General features: G+C 50.3%; 1 protein-coding gene across 1 annotated transcript in view; it reads left to right on the top strand.

The window, feature by feature from the left end:
* The window catches only part of LOC141470111 (mucosa-associated lymphoid tissue lymphoma translocation protein 1-like), a 34,918-nt gene extending 11,294 nt beyond the window's left edge, over positions 1-23,624 (top strand). Inside the window, exons 8-15 of the mRNA XM_074156038.1 lie at positions 107-310; positions 5,695-5,872; positions 9,407-9,481; positions 10,095-10,222; positions 10,529-10,660; positions 10,823-10,974; positions 21,654-21,779; positions 23,262-23,624. Of these exons, the coding sequence (XP_074012139.1) occupies positions 107-310; positions 5,695-5,872; positions 9,407-9,481; positions 10,095-10,222; positions 10,529-10,660; positions 10,823-10,974; positions 21,654-21,779; positions 23,262-23,624 (1,358 nt within the window). The remainder of the gene's footprint in view (positions 1-106; positions 311-5,694; positions 5,873-9,406; positions 9,482-10,094; positions 10,223-10,528; positions 10,661-10,822; positions 10,975-21,653; positions 21,780-23,261) is intronic.
* The last annotated feature ends 2,962 nt before the right edge of the window (positions 23,625-26,586 follow it).

The following is a 26,586-nucleotide window of genomic DNA, read 5'->3' as shown; positions in this document are numbered from 1 at the left end:
TACCTAGATATAAGAAAAGATTTCCCTAATCCTCACTCAACCAAAGAAGGTGAAACCTTGCCTCCTGCTGAGCATTTACAACTTTGTTGGTTGGTGTTTCCGTTAGCTACAGGCAAGATAGCACTTTTGGTGGGCAACAACCACTACCAGCATCATCCCAACCTGATGGCTCCTGTGATGGATGTGTTTGAGCTGAGTCTTCTTCTGGAGCAGCTGGGCTTCCAGGTTGTCTCCCTTCTGGACCTGAACAAGGCTGAGATGGTGACAGCAGTCAGTCAGTTCCTGCAGCTCCTGGAGAAGGGAGTCTATGGTAAGACAAAGCTGGTGAGGTAAGGTAGCCAGTGGGGGGGGCAGCAGCAGCTGATTCCAGGGAGAAGCAGGGATTTGGCAATTTTCCAAACAGCTGTTGAATTAAAAGAGAAGAAGTTGAACTTTCCTTTAGAAGAGCCCTCTGGTGCAGTGTGTCTGCAGTGGTGCCAAGCTTGGCAGAAGCCCCAAGTAAACACCATTCTGTTTTGGCCAGGTTACAAGCAAGCAAAGTGGGTGTCTCTCCATCATGTGGCTCACCTCCAACTCCAACAGCATCATCTCACGCTGAGGTTTTGGGGACCCAGTGCTCCTGATGGCAAATGGGAGACAATCTTTTGATTTTTCCTTAGAAGAAAAACTGAGGAGATGACTGTCAATTGTCTCCAGTACTTGCCTTTGTGAGGAGACAAGCTCCTTTTGAGCTGTGACTGTTACAGCTGGCCACAATTTCCTTGTTTCTCTTTCCTGATGATCTAATTTGAGCCTCTGACGACAGCCTTTTTGGAGAAGTGCATTCCCAGCTGCAGGTGGTTTTGAGGTTGTGCTTTGAGCTTATTTCACGCCGTCCTCACCAGGGAGTGGTCCTCAAACACAAAACCAACCAGCAAATTCTGTGGGTCTTAAAGCACGTGTTCAGAATTGGTGGTGAAAGTGGCTTCTTTGGGGTTTCTGAGGTTCTCCCAGCCTGATGGATACCCTAAAAACACCTGGCAGATGGGTTTTTTTTGCTTCCAAATGTTTGCGTGAGGCTTATCTTCACGGCCCTCCCAGCTGCATGGCACACCAGGGCACTCAGGCAGGGAAAGTCAACACAGGCCAATTCTGGCGGCACTCAGTGTGAGGTTTGGAGGTTGTGCAATGGCCACAAGGGAAATGCTGCAAAGCCACTTCGTTGCAGGAAGCACTGACTCAGTCGGGGAGGCTGAGCGGGTGGGGATGGGCAGTACATGGTTATCACCACTCCAGCCAAGCGTGTCATCTGATGACAGCGTATTTCTATGACTTCACTCACATCTTCCTTTTGTGGTTGCTTTCTGAAATTCCCTTGCATCTCAGGCTTTACCTCCTCTCCCAGGCCAGAGCCATCCCTGGGGAGCTGCTGTGTGATTCCCGTGGCACTGCCATTCCTACCCTCTATCCATAGTGCCTGAGGACTAAATGGCATTTTGTCCACAGTGCTTCCCTTGTTTTTATAAGCATTGGAGAGAAAAAAGGTTTGGAAACAGCAAACTTCTCATGCTGTCATGCCTTATTTAAACTTCTAGTGCTTTTCTGCATTTGTGGCCACTGATCCTTCCTGGCAAAATTGATTTTGTGCACTGGCAGGGAAAACATTCACAGCTGAGTTACTGAACCTTGATAAGCCTCGATGTTTGCGAGGCATAGCCTGCTCCCGATGTTGGTTTTCTTTGCAGCTTTCTAAGCTGAGTAGTCTACTATTATTTGGAGGCAGTGAACCCCAGCGCAGGCTGGGCCCAGCAGTGTGATTGAGCTGAGGACTCTTGCTGTAATTGGTGGTATCCAGACTTAATGGTGGGGCACTGGGTCAGTCTGCCTGCTGGTTGCCCCAGGGGCTCTCCATCTGAAGTGCTCTGCCTCCAGCTGGGATGCATCTTCCAGCATTTCTTCAGCTGTTTTCTACATAAAATTAAAAGAATCAGGGGAAGTGCAAATCACTGACATTACTTTTCTTGTTAAAAAAAATACACATGTAGAAGAAGCTAACAACTCCTAAACACTATGTGTCAATTTTTCAAGGCTTTAGCTCCAGGATAAACATAGGAGGTTTAGGATTCACGTAACTCATACGCATGGGAAGACAGTTGTGAGACAGCAACTCCAGCAAGAAGCTAGGCAGCCTGTTAAAACTACAAAGACGCCCAGGGTGCCCGTGATAGTTGGTCCTGTCCATCCACATGGGTGTCTCAGAGATGAACCTGCACAGAGGCATCCTGGAGCTTCCACCTGTTTTTTCTTGCTCAAGGAACCTGGAGGGTGCTATCTCCTGTGTAGCAACCACCTCAGCTGAAGTCAGGAGAGCTTTGCATAGATGTATGGAGCAAAGCGGGAAGCTGGGAGGAGAAGGCTGGCTATCACTGGGCTGAAGTGGGAGACTGGTGTAACACAGCGTGCCCAAGAGGTGAGGCTGGCTGTCTTCTGAAGCTTAACTTCAGCAGCAGAGATGCTGAGGCATTCATGCATCTTTCTGCAGATCAGAAAAGAGAACATAGCCATGTGTTTTAGCACAGTGCTTGTTCTTGCTTGTTTAGTTTCAGGATGCTGATAAGAGCTGAAGAAGATGTGTCTGACCTCCTCTTTCTTATTGTGGGGCTCCCTGGGTGGCTGGCCCTCCCTTGTGTGTGCTTACTGACCTGTCTGTGATTTACACTCCTACAGGGGATGGTGGGAAGGGACTTCGGAGTCATCAACACAAGGTCAGGGTTGGTTGTGGCTCTCCTTACCAGGTCTTGAGCACTTCCAGGCATGGAGCCCCTACTTTTCCACCTGCTCATCCCAGGGCTGCACCACCCTCCAGAGAAGTCTTTCCTCCTGTCAAACATGACCCTCAGTGGGCTGGTGCTTGTTGCCTCATGTTGTATGGTCCACACTAACAAGGAGAGTTGGGCTTTGTTGTCTCTCTAACTGCCCCTCCAGGAACTGTAGGCTGTTTTTAGGCCTCCCTTCATCTCCTGGTCTCCAGACCATCCCAGCCAAGTTCCTTTCCTCTCTCCTCCCAGGCCCTGGGCCCCAACATCTTGGCACCCTCTGCTTTTTCTGCCTTCTCCACCTTCCTCTTGAACTGAGGTCCCTAAAACTGGACACAGTATCTAAGTGGGGTCTGCTCAGGGCCAAGGAGTGTGCTGACAGCTTCCCTGGCCATCCTGCATCTCCTAGCATAGCTCTATCCTCAGTCAGTGCTGGCTCATCTTCAGCCTGGTGTCCACCATGACTCTAGGTTTGCTGCTTAGCCCAGCCAAAACGCTGCTTGGGGTTATCTGCCCCCATGCAGGACTTTGTCCTTATTATTGAACCTTCTCTGAAGCCCAGAGCAAAAACTGGCTTCGTTTTCAGGCACAAGGATGTTGTATAGCTGCACGTTCAAGGTGATCCAGAGGCTTCTCTAATTCACAGTATGGAGGTGGTGGCTCACCTGGCTACTTTTCCTCCAGATCTCCTCTTAGAGAAGCTGCAGAGGGTTTTTGAAGGCCCCAAACGTCCCCTGAATGGTCTAATTATTCAACCTTCAGGTGAACGAGGAATCCCCCCAGATGTTATTTTGAGCGTCCTAAAAAGTCCCGAGTCAAAAAATTGTCAGAATTGCAATGAAAGCAGAAAGTTGCAAGTGAAATGCTAGGAATATGCTGTCATGCCTTAATTAAGCTGCGTGTTGACATTTCCTGTATTACAAGCAGTGCCCGGAGCTTCCCTTTTTGAATTTGGCAGTTGGAAGCTTGTCTCTGATCAGCAGTTTTAACTCACGAGATGTGGGAAGAGAGTTGCAAGGTTAGCTCTGAATAAAAAACCCCTTGCCTTCTCTAGGCAAATTGCTGACTTTCCTGTTCAGGAGGAGAGATTAAGTCCAGGAGAGGTTCGCAAAGTTCCTCAGCGGATGTGAAACTCCTGTCTTTTTTGATTTGAACACGAGTGTGTGGTTTATATAGTGCAGGGAGCACTTGGCAGTGCATTCAGAGTGCGCAAAAAGACCTCAAAAGTTAGAAGACTTAATGATGAAATGATTCTTTGTGGGCTTTTCGATAATATTTCGTTTTTTTCCAAGTGTCAGTGATGCTGCCTAGTAACAGATGTCATCACCTTCCTTTCACGTACAGGAGGGGGACAATGACTTGAGGGGCCAAACCTGAAGTGCCTGCAACTGATTTTTCCAGAAGGTTTCATATTTTGTACTCTTTTATAGTCTCAGGGGAGGTTTTTGTGGCTTTGATTTGCAAGTTATGAAAGACTAAAACTTCTGCAAATCCGAGTCCCCTGTCTCTGGCTGGCGATGCCCAAGAAGAGGAACCCAAACCTTGTGGGCACCTGTGAAAACAGCCATTTGAGTAACTTTCCATTGTCCCCGGCGAATAGAAACCAAAGATTACTTGAGGCCTTTTTTACTATGAGATCATGTTTTCCATCCCCTGTATGATGAGATCATGTTTTCAGTCCTTCAGCTCTTACCCCATTCACTGCATCCCTTGCAGCATCAGAGATTAAAGCAAGTGTCCTACAGACTACAGGGGCAGGAACAGCAGAGGGAAAACAGAGGTTACTCAATGGAGCGTGGGCTTTGGCAGCAAATCTGAGTGAAGAATTTCTCCTGTCTTTGCCTTTTAGCCACTTGTTCCCATTTCTGACCTCTCTTCACTATCCCTCAATTGCAGTAGTGCAACTGTTTGTGCCACCTCACAGGGCTATTTTTAACCCATTTCAGCTCCCTGAGTTGGGTTGTGCCAGCATCCCCCAAGCAGTTGTACCCACGCTGGAAAGGGGTAGCCAGCCACCATGCAGCTTCCTTTCAGGAAGCTACAGCCCACGTGGGGATCAGAGCCCAGGGCACAGGGGTCAGAGAGAAGCACCAGCCTGGGCCATGCCGAGCTCCTTAGTGCTAGCTTTCCAGGCTGGATGGCCCCGCATTGCCATCTCTTGTGAAAGCAGAAACCATTATTAAGTTTCACGTGCTTAAGAGTAAAACTTGAATTCTTGTTGAGTATTGGACTTCCCACCAACACCTGGGTGAGTTTGACTCCTCTCCCACCATACAGGGCTGGCATCTGGTCTCAGGTTGTTGAAGCACATGGTCCACTTGTTCTGGACATCTGGAAAACTCGTCTCTTTCTACCTTGTTTTTCATCAGCTTATAAATACAGGAAGGCCTTTGAAAGCTGTAGTGTTTCCCATCACCTAATCCATTGCCAGTCTCTCCTCCAAAACTAGAAAGCTGAGGAGGTTCTCATTTAAAAGGCTGATAATGTATTTTTCTTCATGGTAAAATGTCTGTTGTTGTATTCTTCCAAAGACGTGACGATGAACTAAACTTGTAACAAAGGTGGTGCTCAGCCTGGCAGATGCCAAGCTTGGGTGTTGTAGCACTAATGGTTATGGAAATGTGTAAACCCAGTGACTTTGGGTTCTCCTGACAAATGGTGCTGGAAACCACAAGTACAGGAGAGCCTCTTGGGGCTGCTTCCAACTGCTGATGGGAATGAATTTGAAAAAAGTCAAAACCATGAGGTCAACATAGCTCCAGTTTCATAGGTTCTACTGGTCTAGGTCTGCTCTGCACCAGTATCTCTTCAGGACAGGTCATGGGATGTGGCTGTGGGGAGCTGGTTACAGACCTGCAGGTTCACATCATGACTCACCCTTTCCTCTCCCTGTTCCCAGCTGTTTTCTACTATGCCGGTCACGGATACGAACATTTGGGGAGGAACTACATGGTCCCTGTTGACGCTCCACAACCCTACGCCCCTGAGAACTGCATCAGCGTCCAGAGGATCCTCCAGAAGATGCAGCAGCAGCAGACGGCCCTGAACCTCATCCTGCTGGACACCTGCAGGAAATGGTAGGGTGCTCTTCCCCCTTCCGTACCTGGGGTGGGCAGAGTGTGGTGTTTGAGAGGTTGGGGGAAGCGGCAGCTCTACACAACCACCTGGGGTGTTCCTGTGGGTTACCAGGGCCGCGTCCCCCGTTGTGCTGCTGAGCCCAGGCCTCTGTCAAAGTTTATTGGGCTGTGTCATAAAATCAGCAAGACTGCCAGATCTTGCAGGATCTTCTGGGAAGCCCAGTTGGTCACATATTAGGTGCAGAGAGCATCAGATGCTGCCTGAGATCTGCTGGAGAGAAGAGGCTAGAGATCTTCCCTTGATTTTTCAGGATGAAGAAGCCTGGCAAACACAGGCAAGTTGCCTAAAGCCTGCAGAGGGCTGGCTCTGCCCTGGCATAAATTGTTGGCTGAAACTCAGCATAGGGTTTGTCTTTCTATGCTTCAACCCCCTGCCCTGCACTGCCCGCCCCTGGCAGGCTGTATCAGCATCTTGCTGGCCTCAGACTTTCATGGTGCATATTTCCCTGGCTGCTTTTTTTCTTAGCATCTCAGGGAGAAGAGTGCAACATAATAGGGAAATTATTTAAAGTCATGCTACTTGGTTTTTACTGGTCTTAAATGCTTCTGAAGTGGGACCCAGGCCACTGCTCAGGTCAGGGATTGGCTTTTTCCCTCTGTCTGTGAAAAGCCCATCATTCTCCCTTGGCCTGCAAATCTCCATCCTGCACTTTATGGGCTGCAGAAAATTACTACTTGCCCATCTTCAGCAGAGGTAGGTAGACTATTACAGCAGAAGCCATCATTATTTCATTTATTTTGGTCTCCTGAGGCAGATTTACAGGTCAGAAAAGACCTGGAGGGCAAATGCAGGAAAGTCTCCCTCTTCCTTCTGTGGTATCTGCACTAAGAATCAGAAAGACAACAAGGATTTTGATACCGCTGCCCTGAAGCAGCTGCCAGCCCCTGGAAAGACACTAAATCTTTGATGCCTTTTAGCTACAGAGGTAGGAATGCTCACTTCGAATAGCTTATGAGCTGGCTGCGCTGGGACTTATCCTGCTCTGAGTCGCCACCATTGCTGGAGCTTGCTGTCCCTTGATACCTGCCCTGATCGCCCTGTAGTGAGGCATCCCCTTCCTCCCTCCAGCTCGCTGCAGACACTGAGGGCAGAGCGAGTTCCACCAGCACACGCAGCAGCACTTTGCTGTTCTCCCCAGCATGATACTGGGCAGGGGACAGCTTGCAGCCAAGATGGAGCAGTCATTGCAGATGCACAGGTGGAGACAGGCTAGTGTGCCTCTGGGCTGCTGGTAGCCTGTCTGAGGGCAATGTGGGGATGTGGAGGCTGCACGGGGATTGCTAACACAAATGGCGATGATCTATGAAATAGCTTTTGAGCTGATTTCTCCTTTCTCGGCATCACCAGCGGTTTCTGTGCTTAGTGGAGTCTTTGGGAAAGGATGCGATGTGACATCTACTGTGACATTGTGCAGCTCTTTTTCTCTCTCCCGCCCCAAGATCTCATACTTCTTTCCTTCTCTCCCACAGCAAGCACAGCACTTAGCGCAGTAGGTGTTATCTTCGCCCCAGGCTTGCAGGGGGTTGCTGTAGAAGCTCTCCTGAGCTCATTTTTCTTGAGAAGTCACTATTTCAGCTCAGCATAGAGTTTGGATTTCATAGCTGCGTGTGTTTACACCGATCCTTAAAACAGAGCTCCTGGGACCTCCTTTCCCAATGCCCTTTTGGTTGGAGCGATGCTGCGAGTCTGCTGACGGTTCACTCAATTGTGCACAGACCAGGAGGAGCTGTGTCTGCACTAAGAGATACTCAGATACTCATCCCGAGTATCTCTTCACCCATATGTCGGCATCAGAAAATGCCAAGGCGATGAGAAACACGTCCTCCTTTGCCAAGTGGTAGCAGATGTTCAGCTTCAGCAGAGGAGGAACCAGGAACACGGAGCTTGTGTGTAGCCTTGCACATTTATGTGCTGATTTCAGGTGGATGCAATTGCCTCTTCCTGGAATTCCTTGTTTTATGTGGGTTTCTACAATGTGCGGCTTAGGTTAGAAGAACACCATCTCCTATCTGGGATGCAGATCAGCACTGGCTTGTGTGAGATGTGCTGTATAATGAGACTTTTGGGGGGTCTGAAGCAGGAGGGAGCGCTGCCACCTTCTCTGCTGTCAGGTCTGTCCCTGTGTTCGGTCACCACCTGGAAATGTCCCTGTAAGTTCCAGCCCCTGCTGAAATTTACCTTCTGTTGGGGCAGGGCACCATGCCCAGTGTTTCCGCTTGCTGGAAAAGGAACAATTTTCCAGCCTTGCTGGAGCTGTGGATGCCTACTGGGGCCATCACGAAAGGTTTGCATCAACTCATGTCTGCAGAGCCTAGGGTGGATGTCCCCAGCAGGGGGACAACAGGACCTCAGTTTTGGTCTGAATCTCATTTTGGGATCCCATGTCTCATTTCTCCTCAGACCTGGAATCACAGATTTTTGCATTCATTTAGGAGTAGCTGAGGGGCAGATAAATCTCTCTGTTCAGTGTTCATATTTAGAAGTTTATCTCCTTTTCCATATTTTCTCTTCTGATCATCTTTAGAAAACTTACACAAGCCAGATGAATCCTGCCATTAAACATCTCCAGACTGCACCAGCAGCAGTAGGTGATATGCTGGCTGCTTGCAATATACCCATCCCTTCTGCTCTCCTTGGCATGCCACCTTCAGCCCCAGGAGGAACTGAGTAGCACCAAATAATGCCGCGTCTGTGCCTGGCTCTCATCCCCATGCGACTGGGTGCAGCTCCAAGTCACTGGTGTAAGCTGGAGGCAGCTGGTCCCTGCGCAGTTCAGTCTGGCTGCGGTCAGATGGGCAAGGCTTGGCCATTCAGTGCAACCATGATATCTTTTTTGGTGGAAACCAGGACTGTCACCCTGGATCTACCTGAGCTTGAACATAACAGAGTCTATGCTCATTGAGCTGGATCTAGCCCAGGGTGCCGGGACCAGTTTTGGGTTTCAAGACCTGGGTGCGTGTCCTGATCCCATCTCTCAGTGAGGTCTGGAGATGTATCAGCCATAGTGTGCTGTGGTGTCCTAGGGCAGAAGGTGTGTGCATGGGCTGGAAGCGAGCTGTGGGGCACCCCAGGCCCCTGGGACAGGCAGCTGAGCTGTAGCGATACGATGTGTGCACCTCTGAGTGAACCCTGTGTGCTCCACACAGTGCTGCGGCCTGGATTTGTCACCAGCCAGCCTCAGGAGGGAGGAGATATGGTTGCACCCACAGCTACAGGCTCACTCGCAGGGCAGGGATCAGCTCACCAGTGCAGAGAGGTCACAGCTGGCCTTATCCACTCATTTTCCTGTGGTTTGGGTTCTTTGTAGAACTCCCAGCTTTAGCCTCTGTTGTTGACTGAGTAACGTGGGTGGATGGTTGATCTTACTGCCATCCATAGGAGATGGTCTCGGTGGAGCACACAGGCTCTGTCCCGTCCAGACACTGTTGGCACATGTCCTCAACACTGATTTGTGCCTTCATCTCCTCTTCCAGGTACAACCCAGAGTGTGCCCTCTCCCAGGTACAGCCGCTGGAGCCCTGGGGCAATACCATTTACGGCTATGCCACGTAAGTGCACTTTGCTGTGTCTGCACCGTGACACAGGACCAAATGCTGGCACAGCTGTATCTCCTCGCATCCCCTCATGCGTGCTGCCTCTGGAGGCTTGAGAGAAAGCTTTGCTCATGTTTCTTCTGGCTCTCACCTTCCATCTCTAGCATTTCCCATTCAGACACTTCTTCCTCCTGACATTGCTAGTGGCAGCCTGTGCATCAGTTACAAGTTACGTGTGAAGGTGGCATCAGCTCCTGGAATCTGTCCTTCCATGCCTGTCCCTGATTCCCAAGGCACGTGTGCCATGAGCATGTCACCTGAAGCCTTTTGAGATGAGGATGAGCATTGCATGCTGCTCCAGTGCCAGTTCCACTGGCTTTTCAACAGCTGTCACCCACCTAGGCTGGCAAAAGAGGCTGTGCTCTTCTCTCCTGTCCCCTCCACTGCTTTTTCCCATCCCATGCCCTTCCCACCCTCTCCTGTGGCAAAACCGAGCACTTTGCTCCGTTGTGTGAGGAGCAAACTCAAACTCAGCCAGCAGAGTCTAGATGGAGTCAACAAGCCCTGACTCGCCCCCAGGGCTTTGTGCCCGTTGTGGAAATGTGAGGATGAGTCCTTACTCTTGCAGGAGTGAAGATGCAGAAGCCTATGAGTTGCAGGATGGGGAGTTCAGCTCTGGGATCTTCATGAAATATCTGAAGAAGCATATTCTGCAGGAGAAGAAGGTTACACACATGCTGGAGGATGTGTTAGAAGGTAAAGGAGTACTTTTAACCCAAGCTAGGAACCACTTCAGTGGCAGGGGTGAGAAGAGATATTGGCAGGAACCAAGTGGCCACCCCAGCCCAGCCATCCCAGCAAGGGTGAGAGTGAGGATCAGCGCCTCTGATCCCCTTCCCTAAAAAACAAATTGCAGGCCATGACCCATGCGAGCTTTTAATAACCTGGCAGCTGTAAGATGTTCACATAGGGTCTGAAATGATAAATAAGGAATAAATAAATGAGGGAATGATAAATAAGGAACCTGGAGAGACCCTTGTGCCTCCAAACTCTCTCCCCTAGACATTGGCCGGGATCCCTTGGTCACTGGGAAGCAGGTGATGGAGATCAAACACACTCTGAAGGAAGCTCGGTCCCTTACAGACCCGATCTTCCCCTTGGGAGCTGCTGCCAAGCACTGGGGACGCAGTCACGGTGAGCCAAGCAGGACGCGAGGAGGGCTACTGGGTGGGGGGGAGGAGAGGGCTGGGGGTCCCCGTGCCCCTCAGGGACACTAGTCTGCAGGGGGGTGTTGGTGGGACCCCCTGAGGAGCCAAGGACCACCAGGTGCTGACCCCAGTGGGCTTTCCCTTACAGAGCCGCTGAGCAAAATAGTGTCCTTCCCCTGTGGGGTGCAGGTGGAGCTCTGCTTCCACCGACTCTTCTCCAACATGATGTACGTGTGCGCCAAGCTGCAGCCACCCCCAGCCCACATCACTGATGCCCATCTCTTGCTCTGCCGACCCACCGTGAGTCCTCCAGCAGAGGTGCCGATCCCCTTCCCCTCAATTCCCACTGGGTTTCTTCCCCTGGGGCAGAGAGGGAGGGGGTTACTGTGAGCCCGAAGGGTCCCAAGGGCTGGAAAACAACCCACATGGAAAGGGATCCCCTTCTCCACTGACTCCGATGCAAATAATCCTCTCTGCAAATACCTCTTTGAGTGTTCCTTTCATCTATGAGTGCCCCGCAGGCTGCCTGCCCTGCTCCTAATGCAGTGCAAAATAGATTTTGTGCCAGTTGTGATGCCTTTAACCAGTTACTCCTCGGACCGATTTCTGGCCTGCCTGATGAAATCATTGCCTTAAATCTGACTCAGATGAAGAGCCTTTCTGATTTCTGAGTTTGGAAGCAGATTTGGCTTTTTGAATGACGCTGTGCTAATAGATCTTCATACAGTAATATATCCTTCTGTACTTGTTCCCAGTTGAGCCATACCAGCTTCCTTGCACCCCTTCTCCCACCTTTCCTAACAGACCACGTGCCCAGCATGGTCTTTTCTGGTGGTCTCCATGCCACCTCTAAGGATTTAATTTGCTGATCCTTTTCACTAATCATCTTCCTTATTTTCTGTAGTCCTTTTGCTGAAGCATAGCGTGCCTGTGGTGGATTTTTCAGCCCTTGTTGCTCGCAAAGGGATGCTGCCCCTAAGCACGTTGTGGTCACTGATGCAGAGTGGTGCATCCAGCAGGAGATTTGGAGCCTGATCCTGCCTGTTACCAAGCCGGAGCATCGCTTCCCCTCGTGAGCTCCCTGACCATGCATGAAAATCGTGTGTGTGTGCATGTTTGTGTGCATCCACCCCACATCAGCGATTGTGGGGAAAGGGGGACCCAGACACTTGCTCCTGCATCTGGAGCTGTCTCAAGAGGGATTAGGGAGACCAAAAATGGACCCCAGTAGAGCCATGGTGGTAGGATCCCCATTCCTGTCCTGCTCCGCAGCACTGCTAACTCACACTGACCTCCAGTGGTGTCTGCTGATGTGGCAGCACATCCTTGTATCAGATTGCAGTTCATCTGCCCCATATTAGACATCCTCAGCGAGGCCACCTGCTCTCACTGTGGGACCACGGAGAGATGTGGGGGTGTCTGCAGGAAGGCACCCGGCTCCTTTCAGGATTGGGGTGAGCTGGCCATGTGTCACCATGCCAGCCCTCCTCAGGGATGCTGAGGGGAGCTGAGGGACCATCCGAGCCAACCTTGCATCGCTGAGATGCAGGAGCTGGAGGTTGAAGCCCAACAAAAGCTTGACGTGAGATGCATGTTGTAAACCCTAGGGAATGAACCCAGGAGCCGTTTGGTTGAGGAAATGGTAGTTTTCCCATCATTTGCTGTATTCTACCTATAAAATGACAAGCAGAGAGTCTGGGCTTGCTGTAGGGCTTGCCAGAGATAATTACATTGGCATTTTCTAGCATTAATCCTTTTCTTTAATTGTCCAGTGGTAGTATTCTCTCCCATACTGTATCTTGCCTGGCTTGTGTTTTTGCTTGACAAGTGCTGTCTTCAGAGAAAGAGGTCATATGTCGAAAGGAATGATGCTGAGAGTTAACATGTTCCCATTTTTTGCTCTGTACTGTTTAAACACTTACTTTTTTTAAACTGTTATGTTGGATCTCCTTCTTTTCAAGTCACTTGATCTGGAACTGTTTGATCTAATGGCCTCTCCAGTCACCCTCTTTCTCCAATTTATTTAGAATATTTAAAACTAGGCCAGCCAAAGCTCTGGCCTTGCCCATTCCTGGGCATCATCTTCATTAAAAAATGCATTCCACCATGGGGAAATGTTTATAAATAATTATGAATTTATATTCATAATTATATGGGCTAAAGGGCTGAAAACCTAATTTAGAACATCGTTTTCTCCATTTCTTGACTCTTATATAGCCAGAAATGATAAAGGAGACTAATGGAAGGAAATACTTGCCTGCAGGCACTGTAATTGGATTGTGGAAGTCATTGGCACAGGAGACTATTGAGGCTGGGAGTTTAGCAGAGTGCAGATACTTGTGGATAACGAGCTGCTCTCAGCCAAGGAGCTTTGAATCTCACATGTAAGAGCTTTAATTGATCCCTCGAGATTAGATTGCTCCTTGCCCAGGTGAATGTCTTGAAGGTCATCAGGCTGGAGAGCTCTGTTCCTGTGGGACACAGCCCTGTAGATATGAGAGGTCCAGGAGAGCTGATGGATTTTCAAGGCTCCTGATGAACAGGGAGTCAAGCAAAGGCAGCAGGAGGCCTACATGGACATGCTGGGGGCTGCTAACTGAGCTGACACATGAAAAGGAGGTGTGCAAGAGGTGGAAGCTCGGGCAGGTGATGTAGGAGGACTACAGAGACGTGGTTCAAGCAGATAGGCGTGGGGTTAGGAAAGTCAAAGCCCATCTGGAACTGAATGTGGTGAGAACAAGAAGAGCTTCTACAAACATACCAGAGGCAAAGGGAAGGCAAGAGAAAATTGCTGGGAGTCTGCTGTAGACCACCCAACCAGGACGAAGAGGCAGATGAAGTATTCTATAAGAGGCTGGCTGAAGTCTCACAATCGCCAGCCCTTGTTCTGGTTGGGGACTTCAACCTACTGGATATCTGCTGGAAATATAACACAGCAGAGAGCAGGCAGTCTAGGAGGTTCCTCGAGTGTATGGAAGATAACTTCCTGACACAACTGGTAGGAGAGCCTACCAGGGGAGGTGCCTCGCTAGCCATACTTGTCACAAACAAAGAAGGACTAGTGGGAGATGTGGAGGTCGGAGGCCGTCTTGGTCTTAGTGATCATGAAATGGTCAAGTTTTCAATTCAATATCAAGGAGATAATCCTTGATTCAATTTCAATATCAAGGAGATAATCCTGCAGGGCAAAATTCAATTTCAATTTCAATATCAAGGAGATAATCCTGCAGGGCAAAGGGGTCCGGGAGGGCTGGACGCTCTTCAAGAAGGAAATCCTAAAGGCCCAGGACCAGGCTGTCCCCATGAGACGCAACATTAAAGGGCGGGGAAAATGGCCGGCCTGGTTGAACAAAGAGCTTTTGATGGGACTTAGGGAAAAAAGGAGGGTTTGCCACCTTTGGATGAAGGGACAGGCAACTCAGGAGGAGTACAGAGATCTTGTTAAGTTACACAGAGAAAAAATTAGGAATGCAAAAGGCCAGCTGGAACTCAACTTGGCCACTGACATAAGGGAAAACAAAAAAAGTTTTTATAAATACATCAACAATAAAAAAGAGCCAGGGAGAGTCTCCATCCCTTACTGGATGCGGGGGGAAACATTGCGACCAAGGACGAGGAGAAGGCTGAGATAACTAATGCCTTCTTTGCCTCTGTCTTCAATAGTCGGACCAGCACCCCCAGGGTGTACAGCCTCCTGGGCTGAAAGATGAGGATGGAGAGCAGAACAACCCCCCCGTAATCCAGGAGGAAGTAGTTAATGATTTGCTTATGCACCTGGACACGCATAAGTCTATGGGGCCGGATGGGATTCACCCAAGGGTACTCAGGGAGCTGGCAGGAGAGCTCACCAAGCCTCTCTCCATCATCTATCAACAATCCTGGTCAACAGGAGAGGCACCAGATGACTGAAGGGTGGCTAACGTGACACCCATCTACAAGAAGGGCCGGAAGGAGGATCCGGGAAACCATAGGCCTGTCAGTCTGACCTCGGTACCGGGAAAGATCGTGGAGAAGATCATCTTGAGTGAGCTCTCACGGCAAGTGCAGGGCAGCCGAGGGATCAGGGCCAGCCAGCATGGGTTTATGAAAGAGAGGTCCTGCTTAACCAACTTGATCTCTTTCTGTGACCATGTGATCCGCCTTCTCGATGCGGGGAAGGCTGTGGATGTTGTCTACCTGGACTTTGGTAAGGCCTTTGACACCGTCCCCCACAGCGTTCTCCTGGAGAAGCTGGCGAATCATGGCATAGACATGTGTACTCTTCACTGGGTAAAAAACTGGCTGGATGGCCGTGCCCAGAGAGTTGTAATTAATGGGGTGAAATCCAGTTGGCGGCCGGTCACCAGTGGTGTCCCTCAGGGCTCAGTTTTGGGGCCAGTCTTGTTTAATGTCTTTATTGATGATCTGGATAAGGGGATTGAGTGCACCCTCAGTAAGTTTGCAGATGACACCAAGCTAGGTGGGAGTGCTGACCTGCTTGAGGTTCGGCAGGCTCTACAGAGGGACCTGGACAGATTGGATCGATGGGCCAAAGCCAATGGGCTGAGGTTTAATAAGGCCAAGTGCCGGGTCCTGCATTTCAGTCACAACAACCCCTGGCAACGCTACGGGCTTGGGGAAGAGTGGCTGGAAAGCTGCCCAGCAGAAAAGGACCTGGGGGTGTTGGTGGACAGCCAGCTTAACACGAGCCAGCAGTGTGCTCAGGTGGCCAAGAAGGCCAACGGCATCCTGGCCTGTGTCAGGAATAGCGTGGCCAGCAGGAGTAGGGCAGTGATGGTGCCTCTGTACTGGGCACTGGTGAGGCCTCACCTCGAGTGCTGTGTTCAGTTCTGGGCCCCTCACTACAGGAAGGACACTGAGCTGCTGGAGCGTGTCCAGAGGAGAGCCACCAAGCTGGTGAGAGGTCTAGAGAACAAGTCATAGGAGGAGAGGCTGAGGGAACTGGGCATGTTTAGTTTGGAGAAGAGGAGGCTGAGGGGGGACCTCATTGCCCTCTACAACTACCTGAAAGGAGGGTGTAGAGAGGTGGGTGTTGGCCTCTTCTCCCAAGGGAATAACGACAGGACCAGAGGAAATGGTCTGAAGTTGGGGCAGGGGAGGTTTAGATTAGATATGAGGAAGAATTACTTTACTGAGAGAGTGGTCAGGCACTGGAACAGCCTGCCCAGGGAGGTGGTGGAGTCGCCATCCCTGGAGGTATTTAAGAAGCGTGTAGATGGGGCACTTCAGGGCATGCTCTAGTGGCCGAGATTGTTGGTTTGCGTCTGTTTGTGGGTGGGTGTGGGGTGTGGGGTTTTTTTGGGTGGTTTTTTTTGTTGGTTAGACTCAATGATCTCAAAGGTCCCTTCCAACCATGAAGATTCTGTGATACTTTTCTGTGAAAATATGGGCCCCACTGCTAAATGTGACAGGGTCCATGGTGGAATGGCATGGACAATGGTCCATGGCATGGAAAAGGCTGAGGTACTTAATGCCTTCTTCACCTTGGACTTTACTGGTCAGACTGGCCTTCAGGACTCCCAGGCCCCTGAGACCAGGGGGAAGGTCTGGAGCAAGGAAGACTTACATGTGGTGGAGGAGGACCAGGTCAAGGAGCACTTAAACAAACTGGATGTACACAAGTCCATGTGACCTGATGGGATGCATCCACAAGAGGTGACAGAGCTGGCGATGAGACTGTAATGCCACTCTTCATCAGTTGATGGTGGTCTTCCTGAGGCCTGGAAGAAAGCCAGTGTCCCTCCTGCCCTCCAGGAGGGCAGGAGTGAAGATCTGGGTAGCTACAGCCTGGTCCACCTCACCTTGATCCCTGGTAAGGTGATGAAGCCAATAGTCCCTGAAGCCGTTTCCAAACACGGCAAGGACAAGAAGATGGCTGGCAGCAGTCAGCAGAGGTTACAAAGGGGAAGCCATGCCTGATAACCTGAAAGCCTTCTGCATCGAAACGATGAGCTCAGTGGATGAGGGGAGGGCAGTTGATATGGTTTATCTTGATTTAGCCAGGCTTTCAACACTCTCCTGTAACATCCTCACAGAGAAGCTGCTGAGATAACAGACTAGATAAGTAGATGGTGAAGTGGACTGAAAACTGGCTCAACTGCTAGGCTCAAAAGGTTGTGATCAGTGTCATGAAGTCCAGCTGGAGGCCACTAAGGGGGAGCCCCAGACTTCAGTACTGGGGCCAGTACTGGTTTACATCATCATTAATGATCTGGGTGATGGAGCAGAGCATATCCTCAGCAAGTTTGCTGCTCACACAAAACTGGGAGGAGCAGCTGATGCACCAGAGGGTTGTGCTGACATCCAGAGGGACATGGACAGGCTGGAAAAATGGGCCAACAGGAATCTCATGAAGTTCAACAAGGGGAGGTGCAAACTCCTGCATCTGAGAAGGTCAACATGTACAGGCACAGCTGTGGGTCAACAGGCTGGAAACCAACTTGACAGAAAAGGCCCTGGGGGTCCTGGTAGACGCCAAGCTGACCACTGCCTGTGCCTGCACAGTAAAGAAGGCAAATGGATCCTGGGCTGCATTAGGGATGTTGCCAGCAGGTTGACGGAGGTGATCCATGCCCTTCACTCAGCACTGGTGAAGCGACACCTGGAGTACTGTGTCCAGTTCTGGGCTCCCCAGTACATGGGAGACATAGACATACTGGAGAGTCCACAAAGATGATGAAGGGGCTGAAGCATCTCCCCTGTGAGAGAAGGCTGAGAGACTTGGGATTGTTCAGCCTGGAGAAGAGAAGGCTCAAGAGGATCTCACCAGTCTATATAAACACCTGCAGGGAGTGTACAAAGAGGACAGAGCCAGGCTCTTCTCTCTGCCCAGTGGCAGGACCAGAGGCCATGGGCACAAATGGAAACACAGGAAATTCTATTTAAAATAAGAGACAACTTTCTTACTCTGAGGGTGATTGAACATGTGCTTTCTTTTGGAAAGCCAGGGCTGTGGGAAAGTTTTCTATTTTCTAATGACCTCAGTGATGCACCGTAGCATGCGTTTATTAAATACACCGATGCCGTAACACTGGGTGTCTCTTCAAGGTGCTAAAAGGCAGGGTTAGATTTTTGGAAAGATTTGCATAAACTGGAGATGCGATCTGAGGGCAAGGCTGTTACTCAGCAGATGCAGGTTCCTGCATGTGGGCAGGAACAAGCAGTAGTGTAAGCATGGGATAGGAAATGACTAGGGTACCAGTTCTGGTTGAAGTCCACAGCAGCTGGTGCAACAAAAGCAGGGCAGAAAGCTGTGCCAAGGTTGTAAACAAGAGCTCTGAGATTTGTGGGGGATCCTCTCTGGCTCTCCTTGCTGTTGCTGAGGCTGGAGCACTGGGTCCAGTTCTGGGTCCATAGAAAAAAATGTGCCAACTAAAGTGCATCCAAAGTAATAAAAGGAAAGAGCAAGAGAATTGTGATTTAGGCAATAAAAGCAAAAATTGACAGTTAGGGGACCTTCAAATATATAAATATTTGTTTCCAACATGGAAGTAAGTCATGGTTTGAATTGCAGTAAGGAAGATCCAGAGTGGACATTTTCACAGTAAAAAGTGTGAATGTCTGGGAGGGGTTTTTCCTAAGAGTGTTACAGAACCAGCACCCATGTGGATCCCTTAGAGTATCTGGACATGCTTCTGTGAGGTGTGACATGTCACCAAATTGGTGTTGGTTGGGCCACATGATGCCTTTGGTCCATACCCCAGAGGTGAGGGTCCTGACCTCAGGAACAGGACATGGGCTCAGCCTCATGTGCAGAAGCAGGTTGGCAGCATGTGGCTGGCTGTCGAATCCAAAATCATTGAATAATACAGTCAGTTAATTAATCTCTCAAGCTGCTGGGAGATCCTCCCTGTGTGGAGGCTGAAGGCACTTTGGCCATTTCCCCACCGTGTTGAGCATTTGCTCCTTTGCTTTGGGATGGTCCCAAGTCTGTGCCAGAGAGAAATGGCACATCTGCTTTGGATGTTCAACACTTGGACTGGCTTCCTCCAGGGAGGTTGTGTGGTTCACCCCACGCAAACTTCCTGATGCTTCTTGGCTTTTCATGAGCTGTGGTTTAACTTGTGATGGAATAATCTTATGTTTGTGCTGGTCTTGTCTGTAGCACACCAGGTATTCCTCAGGCTGAAAAAAAGGGCAGCCCAACCTCAAGGGGCTCAAAATTGCAGAGCAACAAAGAGGCATTTGGGAGGGATCCAGTGCATTAGCACAGGCCTGAGCATCCCTGCCCTGCTAGTGTTAACCCAACTGGCATGGTTTGGGCCAGGCCAGCCACTGAAACAAAGGACAGATGCCTCTTTTACTTCTCTCCCCTTCAGAGGAGGAAGAACATCTCCCTTCAGGGAGAGCAGGATGAGGAGAGAAAAGAGACTTATGAGTTTAAAAAAAGAAACTAAAGTAATGAAAATATTAAGAAAATTAATGAAATATGTACAATATATAAAAAAACATATCAAGGTCCCTGGATGATGTCACCAGCAGGCACTGGAGAAGTCCTGGAGAAGTCAGACTGGACTCAGTGATGGACAGGGACTGGATTCCAGATCTGGATTCAGGAACAGGCAGATAAATAGGGTGAGTCCTCCTTGGATGCCAGCCACTGAAGAAAGAGCTGACCCTTTGATCCCTCAGGTTTTATACTGAGCATGGGGCAGATGGGATGGAATACCCTGTTGGTCAGTTTGGGGTCACCTCTCCTGTCCCCTCCTCCCCACAGTCGTGACCCCTCTGTGCTTTTCCACTTCCCACACTCTGGCGGGGGCACATAATGAAGTGAGCTGGCCTTGGTTGTTACAGCAATAAGTATAAGCAAGAGCCTCCCTACACACCATTCCTTGGCATTGACTATAAACAATCAGGTCTTATCATTCTGGACGTGGATACCATTGGAAAAATATGCCATTGATTTCAGAGAGTTCAGTTAGTTATAAGAGGCTTAGCTGAAAAGTAAAATTACCAAAAAGAAAATTGGTTCTGTTTTACCTCAAACCAGGACACCAAGTGTGATGTTAATCGCTGAAGATTGGCGGTGCCTGCAGAGGCTGCTAACACAATTGCAAGCAAGCACTTGGAGGTCATCTGGTCCAGAGCACATCTGTGCCAGCAAGGAGACAAAAGGGAAGGTAGCCCAACCCCGGCCCCGATAGGTCCTTGGAGGAGCCGCTCTGGAGAGGCTGCAGGAGTGGGGATGCACCGGGGGAAGGCAGGACTGCAGAAGTCAAGAGCCACGTGTGGCAATAGCAATGAGGCAGCTATGGAGAAGGCTGGAGGAGAGCGCTATGGCATCATTAGATATGGGGAAGAGGACTAGTCCTGTCGCAGGAGGCTCAGGGCAGGCTGCTGGGCAGGACTGGTGGCATGGGTGTCCTGTCCTTAAGCATGTGCTGGAGGATGGATCTGGCTGGATGCAGTAGGGCCACTCTGCTCCTTTTTGCAGTCCTCCTGCCGAAGCCCTGCATTGATGGCATCCAGGCTGACCTGCTTTGTGTCTCTCTGATCTCCAGGTTTAGTTTAACCTGGCTGCTGGGCAGTGATGGCGTCGGGGGGGGGCAGGAGCAGGTACCTGATGTGATGAGTCAGGGCAGGAGAGGTCAGTGTTCATCTGCGATGCATTGCGTCCTGTCTCCTATTTGGGGCACAGTTCAGGCTGGCGTAAGGAAGCAGGAGAAGGGTCCCTGAGCAGGACAGCTGCTCCATCCCCCTGGGAGCTGGGTCCTTCCTTCGTTGGCACTCCCATCTCCTGTTCTGTCAGCACTGTTCAGTGCCCTAATCTTCCCTAAGCTCCCTCCAGTTTATCTTTCCAGTAATGAGTTGCCAAGTGTGGAGAGGGGAATTGGCTTTGATTTGTGCAAAGATAAATGGTATTTCTTCAGCCTGCCTCCAGTGGACCTCCTGGATCAGCGATGGTGTTTGTTCGTGTTCTGCCAGCCTTGCAAGCAGGGGTGACCCTGATGCCTGCAGATCCCAGTCAGCATTTGGGATCCAACATTTTAGCTTCTACCCCCAATATTCTCCTGGCCAGAAACAAATTGCTTTGGCTACTTGCAGGCAGTGGTTTGGGGAAGGTCTGTAGAGGCTAGAAGAGCTCCAAGGGCTTCTTTAACCTCTGTCTCCCCGCAGTGTCCTCACAGCCTCCTCCATCAGCATGCCCAGCACAACTTCTCCTGCCAACAGTGAGAAAGGTTTCAAGGGCAGAACCCACCTCACTTGCCACAGGCGTTTCATGTGGCTGCGGTGACCCTGCTCAGGCTGCTCAGCTCCCGTGGCCAAAGCTGGGCTGGCACATCTAGTGTTGGCCAAGCCAAGGTGGCAGGATCAGGCTGTGGCAGCTGCTCGAGCCAGCTGGCAGAGGGAAGCACCCTCTCCTGGAAGAGGCTGGTGGATTGTGGGTTGTCACCCATCCTAGAGGGGTCAGATCCAAAGCAAGATGCTATTTCATCCCTTATTCCCTTCTTGTGCTATTAGTGCCTCCAAGACCATGACATCATTACTGAAGAAAATCTCATAGAGACAGGGCAGTTTTGGGTAAGTTTGAGTAATTCAACGAGAATTGACAGATGTAGATGGCAGGGGGCTAACTCGGCACCTGGCACAGCTCAGAGCTTCCTCCAGCTATACCCTCAGAAAACTTGTTCCCTCCTCGACACACCTCTTATGCTACAGGTGGTTGTGATGCTGGCTGTTCCTGCTATCTACTCTGCTGGAAATCCCATTAAAGAACACTTTCCCTGGTAGATGCCCTCAGGGGATGTTCAGCTAGGTCTTCCCATTGATATGCACAAGGCAGGTGTGTAAAATCTCTGTATTTCTGTTGCTTGCACAATGTAGTAGGGCATTTCCACCAGCCACACTGTCAAGTGCACAGGCCAGCCACGGGCACTGCTGTGTGCAGAGGAGCAGCAGTCTGACGGGCAGTTGCATGTCCATGCCTGGGCTCATGCTGAAATTTCCTTGCATTTCCTCTTGTTTCCCTGACCCAGGAGATGGTGGATGTGGCTGTCCTAAAAGAGAGCCGCCCAGACCATGTAGAGTCTCTGCTCACCTCTGTGTACAAGCGGGAGGAGCTGGACTGCGTCTTCCGGCTTTGTGGACTACAGAAAATTCAGGTAAGTCTCTGCAGTTCTCCTGCAGCCTCACATAACTGGTGTTCCCCATCCCCACTGGCTTGATCTGGATGTGCCCCTCCGTGTGTATCAGGACTCCCTGCGGACGATGCCCAGCGTACTTGTGTCAGTGGAACATCCAGATCACTGTTAGAGGAGCTCGTTGATCTCAAAGGCACAAACACCAGCGTCTTTCTCTTGGTTCACTCTGTCCTTCCATGCTGCCAGGCCAGGGAGCTGTTCTTTGCCTGTGTCAGCCTAGCAGAGACCAGACTAGCCCAAAAAGTTCAGATTAAGGATGACTTGCTAGGCTGTGTGCCTGAGAGATGAGCTCATGAGCTGGCCAGGATCTCGAGCAGCGAGGTTTATCCTCTGCCATCAGGGTGACATTACCAAGCCTGATCCAAGCTTGGCACACTTCAGAAGTTTCTCAGAGTATTTAAAGACCATGAGAGAGGCAAAATTGCTAGTCCCCTGGCTTGTGTCCTCCAGCAGATTCTCTCTCCCCAAATAGCAGTGTGCACCTTATTCCTCATTTGATTTTTTCTTTCCTCTCTAACACGCAGCCAGGGGACCTTGCCAGCTGCTTCTCTGCTCTGCTCCATGCAGGCTCACACCGAGTGCTGCTCTCAAGCTGCTGCCTGGATCTGCCTACAACGAGATCCGTTTGCTGAGTGCGTGATGTGCCTCAGCATATGGCAGCTCTTTCAGTCCTTGATTGTTCCTGGAGCTCTTTTCTGAACCCTTCCCAAGCATTCAGCACTGCTTTTAAGTGCAGATGCAAGTCTTGGACCTTACGTTGCCTGCCAAAATCTTCTTCTTGCTCCATTATACATCTCCCTACTTTGTACAGCCAGGCATCCCAGGCACAGTCCCACGCTAGGGGTTCACGTTCAGGGATTTGGCTGCCATGAATACGGTTATTTACTGATTTCTTCACCATAGTGCTAGACTGTGAATGGATCCCTGTGGAGCACTGCTGTTTAAACCTGTTGGCTTTTGCTGGGCGATGTGTGTTTTATTTAAGTGGTTCATATCCCTTCCCTTGCACACTTTTTTCTCATGTGCGGCAGTCCCATGCCGTGGCCCAGATGGATGTCGCGGCTTCCTCAAGTGGGTGCAGTCCTAGGTGGGTGCACCTTGCCTAGGTGCAGTCCCCTCCTGCTCTCCTTCACCAATGTCCTGGGGATGCTGCTCCTGGTGACAGTGCCTGGAGGGGGCTGATGAGGTCCCAAGTGAGATGGCCTGATTTCAGAAGAAATCTTGAAATCCAGAAACTATGGCTCAGGCCCACAAACATCATGAGCATGTGTAACAGTTCGTTTTCTCTGGCAGTAGCGCTGCTCAGTCCTGCCACAACATGGGGCTGTGAGCCTGCAAACAGCCAGCCAAGTCTCATTTTTGCTGACAGCAGCAACAGCGAAAAAGCTCTGCTTCAGGTCTTCGTCTCCGATTCACTTTGTGTCCTTTTCTCTCCCCTTGCAGACAGATGTGGTCCTGCAGTTGGATTTGCATTACACCCAGCTGAGCACAAAGCAGAGGACTTGTGAAAGCCTGCGAACAACCCTCCAGAAATCTCTGCTGGGGCAGTTTTTCAGCCAGAGCAATTGCTCCCAGCCAAACTACCTGAGAACTCCTGCCCACGCAGGCAGCGTCTGCCTCCGGGATGGGTCGGTGCTGGGCACGGACCTGAAGGGACAAGCGTCTCTGAGGACAGGCTCTGGCCACAGCTTGCCCAGCAGTGACCCCTCCAACTCCAGCACCGAGCCGGAGGAGAACGATGAGAGTGACCTGAACGGCCTCTGCTCGGCGCTGCTGCAGGCTGGCCCAGGGCAGGACTACCCCTGAGCCCAGCCTCGGCAACTGCTTTTTTATAGAGGCAACAGTTATTCCAGTGCTGAATAGATCAGAATCCATCAGCTGCCTTCCAGCCTCAGCGGTTGCCCTGTCCAAATGAGGCCAAGGCTGCTTTTTTGGAAAGGTTTCTCCCGCCTGTGCCCTGCAGTGTGCAGAGCCCGAAGCCTGCTGGGAATAACCCCTGTCCTGGGGGAGCGGTGGGTTCAGCAAGGACTCATTGCCAGGGGGCCCTGTCCTCCACCAGCCACGACAAGTCATAACATTTCCAGGCAAAACCCAAGGGCTCGGGCTGATGTTTTCTGCAGATTTGGCTTTGCCTGAGAGCAGACCTCGCAGCATTAAAGGTGTTAAGACACACTACAGACCTGTGCAGCGGCAGCAGCACGGCCTCAGAACCCAGCTGGAACTGCTGACTCTCATCGCGCTTGTGGGAGGGACACAAGGTTTAAACGAGGGACCCAGATAGAACTGTGTGAATCTACAAGCTCTCCCCTGGGTTGCAGCGTGGTTTTCTTTCCTTGTGAGTCCTGTCTGTGTCAAAGCAGGTTTTAAGTTATGCATTTATGTATTTCTAAAGAATGTATTTATACTTGAGGCAAGACAATTTCTTGCCAAGAAAAGGAAGGTCAGGTGTTCTGTCAAGTGTGTGTTTACAATGAAGGCTGGTTTTCCATCAGTAATAGCCACCAGACAGGTGCACTTCCACGTGCCCCATGGTACACAGGGGCATTAAAGTCTGTTAAGTCCTGTGCAGTCCTGACTTCCTCTCAGATGCAGAATTTCCTACAGGTGTGAGATGGAAAAGACAAAAATGGAGGAGAAGGGGCCTCAACAAAAGTAATTATTAGAGTAGATTTTATTTCTAAGTGCCTGTCTCTTTGCACTCACTGTGGGCAACCTAAAGCACTACCTTTTGTGGAAAACCAGTTGTCCAGAGAGAGCCACAGATGAGCAGGGCCCAAAGGATGACGCAAGTGGGTGCTGTCCCCTCCCTGCTTGCTTCTCTAATATCTGTTTGATAAAAGTTTCAGTGTAGCTCCACGAGATTGCTCAGCAAGGGCCCGAGAGGGGGGGTCAAATAGTTCAATGGGGGCCAATGACCCCAGGAAGGTGTGGGATCTGCATCCCTGGAGACGGTTCACTCTGGACTGGGGAAGGTGCTGATGAACTGATCCAAGCTGCCAGGGTGTTGGACCACCCTGAAACGGCCAGAGGTCCCTTCTGGCTGGTGTGGTCCTGTGAAAGAAAGAACTTGGAGATCAAAGAGTTCTTGAGAGGTCAAGGATGGTGGGTGGGGAGAGGATCTGAGCTCTGTCTTCTGTCTTGGTCTGAAAGAGGGATGGAAGCGAGCATTTTCTAAATTTCGGTCCTCCTTCAGCAGTAAAGATACTTGCATCTCTGTCTGCGGTGTCTTTTGCAGCATGGAAGAATATTAAATGCTCCTTCCAGATAAACCATCCTACAAGAGCTGGAAACCTGTCCAAAAAGAACAGAGGAGGCTTTTGTTCTCCTCACTGTGAGTAGAGCCAAGGGAAAGAAGAGAGGCCCCATCAGGATGAAGTCTAGAAAGGCTCCTAGGAAAAAATGTAAAGCTAGAAAAAAAAAAAATTACAGAGTGTAGTTTAAATAGATGGACTGATAAAGAAGCTAAACCAGAAAATAATAAGCTAATTTAAGAGAGAACCGAAATCAACTCAACACCAGCAGAAACTTAAGACAGGTGGGTGGGAATGGTCATGCAGGCATTTGGGAGGAGCTGGGAGTCTTGTTGCCTCTATGAGGATTATACACACCCTCCTATACTGTTGGGGTAAAATGTGTTTCTGGCTCACATAATCATGGCAGATGTCATCTCGTGTGAATGTTAATCTCACTCCAAGTTGAGGCTGTTTATTTTTTCTGAATAAAACACTGTTGGTGTTTTTGAATGCATAAAGCTTCATGTGGCTCTGAGTTAACTGTCTTTATTTTTTCCTCTAATTGCCAGGGTGTGACTTAATATTGACCTTATGCTTTGAACTCTAGCTTCTAGGCTCTTATGTGTGAGGACTGTCTCTTTTTCTTAGGTAACTGCACATTGAAGTTTGGATTTAGAAGGTGGATCAAATGACATAGTATGAAATAATGTCAGGTGAAATGTGTAGATAAAGCGTCAAGATTCATGGTGAATTATCCCTTGGTATTGTAGAGTGTTGCCCTCAGATGCCCAGGTCAGGCTTAGGAGGTCTCTGGTCCCAGCGCCAACCACAGGACTTGTCCCTGTCACCAGCTCTCTTGCTTCTTCCTGGTGACCCTGCAGCCGAGGCCAGGGCTACCACCACGTTTCCATGCACTGACAGTGAGTTATAACTGAGACAGTAAGCACTTGCAAAGCGGAATTGCAAAGGTGGAGTCTGACTGTGTCCTGGGCCTCTGGCCATGGCAGCGTGCTGCCCTGCCACCGACTGGCTTCGTTGTAGGAGGGGGTGAAGCTGTGTCTGCCTTCATTCCCCTGCCTGACACGTGGAACCCAAACTCCCCGTGGGGGTATCGCTCTCCAGTGCCAGTAAATTTTCCCTTCAGTCTGTGTTTCCATCTCCCAGCAGGAGGACAGACGACTCATCCAAGATGACTGTGCTTCTCTTCACCGCATCCTTCCCCACCTGCAGCCATAATTCTTGGGCTCCATAAGCTCCCTGTGGCTTTTTTCCCTGTGTCCTGAAGGGCTGGAAGGAAGGAGCGCCCATCCTGCAATGGACCAGCACTTCATGCTCTGCTCATGGCATACCCACGGCTGAGTGGTCCCAACAGCCTCTGCTCACTCAATGCTTAATTTCTCTCTTCATCACTGTTCCTTCCATCCGTTGCCTCCTGGACAACGCTGCTTTTCCTCCACTTCTCTGTGACCTGACCTCACCTCTTGCTGCAGGATCTCCCTGGCTTGCCCTCTGCCACCATACTGACCTTGCAGCAA

Source organism: Numenius arquata, chromosome 11 (assembly GCF_964106895.1).
Source record: "Numenius arquata chromosome 11, bNumArq3.hap1.1, whole genome shotgun sequence".
NCBI classification, from domain to species: domain Eukaryota; kingdom Metazoa; phylum Chordata; class Aves; order Charadriiformes; family Scolopacidae; genus Numenius; species Numenius arquata.
Note: the sequence above shows the minus strand (reverse complement) of the source record. Positions and strands in the feature narration are given on the sequence as shown.